Source organism: Austrofundulus limnaeus, unplaced genomic scaffold, assembly GCF_001266775.1.
Source record: "Austrofundulus limnaeus strain Quisiro unplaced genomic scaffold, Austrofundulus_limnaeus-1.0 Scaffold78, whole genome shotgun sequence".
Classification (NCBI taxonomy): domain Eukaryota; kingdom Metazoa; phylum Chordata; class Actinopteri; order Cyprinodontiformes; family Rivulidae; genus Austrofundulus; species Austrofundulus limnaeus.
The window spans coordinates 1,253,211-1,255,965 of record NW_013952480.1 but is presented as its reverse complement, the minus strand read 5'-3'; the positions used below and the strand labels follow the sequence as shown (position 1 = coordinate 1,255,965).

General features: G+C 40.0%; 1 protein-coding gene across 1 annotated transcript; it reads right to left on the bottom strand.

Annotated features, from left to right (window-relative positions):
- Positions 1 to 128: 128 nt before the first annotated feature.
- npvf (neuropeptide VF precursor) lies at positions 129 to 1,329 on the bottom strand. The gene is made up of 3 exons (XM_014011185.1): positions 1,168 to 1,329; positions 494 to 864; positions 129 to 399 (listed from the first exon to the last, which is right to left on the bottom strand). The coding sequence occupies exons 1-3, from the start codon at positions 1,327 to 1,329 to the stop codon at positions 330 to 332; spliced, it is 603 nt and encodes a 200-aa protein (XP_013866639.1). The 3' UTR covers positions 129 to 329.
- Positions 1,330 to 2,755: the final 1,426 nt, after the last annotated feature.

Below are 2,755 nucleotides of genomic sequence, written 5' to 3'. Positions count from 1 at the left end.
GGATGGATGGATGGATGGATGGATGGATGGATGGATGGATGGATGGATGGATGGTTCAGTGAAGCTGGATAGAACGTCTTTGTTTAACAAAGGCCATCTTGAGCTTCAGGTGATGAGGTAAGCTTTATTTTGACTTTTCTTTTGAAAACATCATTCTTTTATAATCAAGAAAACAAATAACTTTATTCACACTGATTACATAAATACTTCAAATCCAATCTTTGCTTTAATATTTAACCTGAAACATTTTGTTTAGAGTTAGAAAAATCACAGCATATTTGTTATTTACATTTTGAAGCAGACCTCTCGGTCGGCCTCCAAAGGATCGTTCACTCTTTAAAGGTTTTTTCTTCCATCTCATCTTCTTCTGAACTTCTTTTAAAGCCCAAATCCTCCACCCTGCAGGRTGAAAACACACAACAATCGTTCAGGATGCTCGCTCAAAGACCTCAGCTGAGTAAAAACGGGAGGATTGCAGACAAAGCATGCCTACCAGCTCAAACCGGTGTTTAATAAGTGCTCGCTGGCCAGAGTCCTGAGCAGGCTCCAGTAGGGTACGTTTCTTCCAAACCTCTGCGGCAGCACGGGGCTCGGGGCTTCCCGGACGTCACGGCACTCGCCGCACATCTGGAGCAGCTCCCAGGACCTGCCGAACCTCTGGGGCATGTTGGGGCTGGAGTTCGGGGCCCGGTCGTCGCTGCTGTCCCTGCCGAAGCGCAGGGGCATGTTGGCGTGCATGTGGAGGGGCTTGGCGGTCGGGGGGTACAGCTTGATGATGGTGGGCAGGCTGATCTTGCTGGTGGCGGGGGTCACGTGGAGTTTGAAGCTCTCCAGGTCCAGACTTCTGCGGATGCCACTTGTCATCTGGACAGAGGAGACAGAGATTGGAGRCGTTGGTTGGGTCAAATATCTTTTTTAAATATTATTGTCTCATTTAAAGCAGAATATTTTAAATTGTTTCACAAAACAACAGAATTTTAGACAATTTTTTTGGAAGCAACTGTGTTTTCTGCAGCTGAAATACAAAAAAAAGTAAAAGAAATTGAACTTTTCTTTGATATGTTTTGTTAAAAATCTATAAAAAAAAGAGTGAATGGTAAACTGTTCAAAATGTTACATTTGTTCTGATCCACTTAAACAACAGAGTCAAACCTGATCATTCCTCACCTGTTGACGGGGCTGTTTCCTGAGCAAGATCCTGTCGCTGCTGCTGCTCTGCAACGTCTCATCATCGTGGATGGATTTACCAAAGACGTGAAAGTCAGACGCTGCTGCCCCTCTGAGACCCCCCAGCATCAACAGCGCTAACATTATCACTGTGGTCAACATTCTTCTCCCCTAACTGGTCAGGCTTTGAACACTGACCTTACTCCTTACTGTTATTTAAAACTCCTGGAAGCCTGCGTCACAGCACATGCAGAAGATGACATGCACTACGTTTTTAGCTTCATTTAAACATTCCTGACTAATTATCTGGCTCAGGAGATTGTATTTGAAAAGGTATCTGTGGGCTAATTGGGCTGCTGAATGAACTGCATAGTTTTTTATTTTATCTGAAAATACTAAAAACTAAATGTATGGGGTGCCAAGTTTAGATTAAAGATTTAGATATGAGATTTAATAAATACATTTAGATTTAGGAATTAGATTTAAGATATAGATATATCTTTAAATTTAAGAATATTTANTCAGAGATGAGCAAAAGTAGGTCTACTTTGTGGGAAAAAAGTCCCATATGATGTCAAACTGAGAAATAAACAGAAGATAAGCTTTTACTTTTGCATTTGTTTGAACCACACAAGCTTCCTTAGCTCTATAAAAGCTGCAGCAGGTAGTTTTCCCCTCATATTTGCTACATATAAACTGCAAATCAAGTAGAAAAGCTCAACCAAACAAAAGCTTTAAAGTTGGTTATATTGCTCAGTATTGCCTATAATAAAAACTGATTTTATTGTCAGGCTCAAAATGAGTCATACTTTATACTAAATCCCTTTTATTAGGTTTACACATCATTAAACATCTTGACTTCATTTTCATTAGATCAGATTTACACGAGCATCTGTCAGTCTTGATTTATTTCCCAACAGGTTTGTTATATTTCAGTTTTCCCGGTTGATCCGTATCTTTGTTGATGTTTGCCTCTGTGTCGGAGAAACCCGGCGTCTGGCCTGTCTTCCTGCCAAACATCCTAACTTTTGTCAGTTAATGTTAAAAAAACTGTGTGCATTGTATTTTTCCTCACCCAGGAGACATTTCAATATAACAAATCAACTCACTTTTTTAAACAAACCCCTTGATATTGTTACTACCTACAAATAACTTAGAATTACTTTGGATTCTCATTTGACTTATTGTGATCATGTACAAGTCTTAACCACTAAGTTGAAACAGAAATTATAAGTTTATTCAAAAATTAGATCCAATCTGACATCTTCTGTTTCAAATATCTATCTTCATGCCATTATACTCTCAACCATGTCGTACTGTTTACCTGTTTGGTCTCTTACAACAAATGAAATCTTAGAACCCATAGTTACGCTCTACAACAGGGCCTACAAAATTCATAAAAAACTTCCTGGTTGGACTCATCACTGTACAGTTCTTTCATTGTCTGATGCCTTGACTTTTCAGAATTATGTTTTGTATAGTGGTATTAATTTATATTTTCAGATCTTCCAAGGGAGGAGGCCCCGAGGAAGAACCAGGACACGCTGGAGGGACTATGTCTCTCGGCTGGCCTGGGAACGCCTTGGGG

Coding starts and splice junctions, on each gene's coding strand:
- npvf (XM_014011185.1), bottom strand. CDS start 1,329: ATGTTGACCACAGTGATAATGTTAGCGCTGTTGATGCTGGGGGGTCTC. Junction 865..1,167: donor GGAAACAGCCCCGTCAACAG/GTGAGGAATGAT, acceptor TCCTCTGTCCAG/ATGACAAGTGGCATCCGCAG.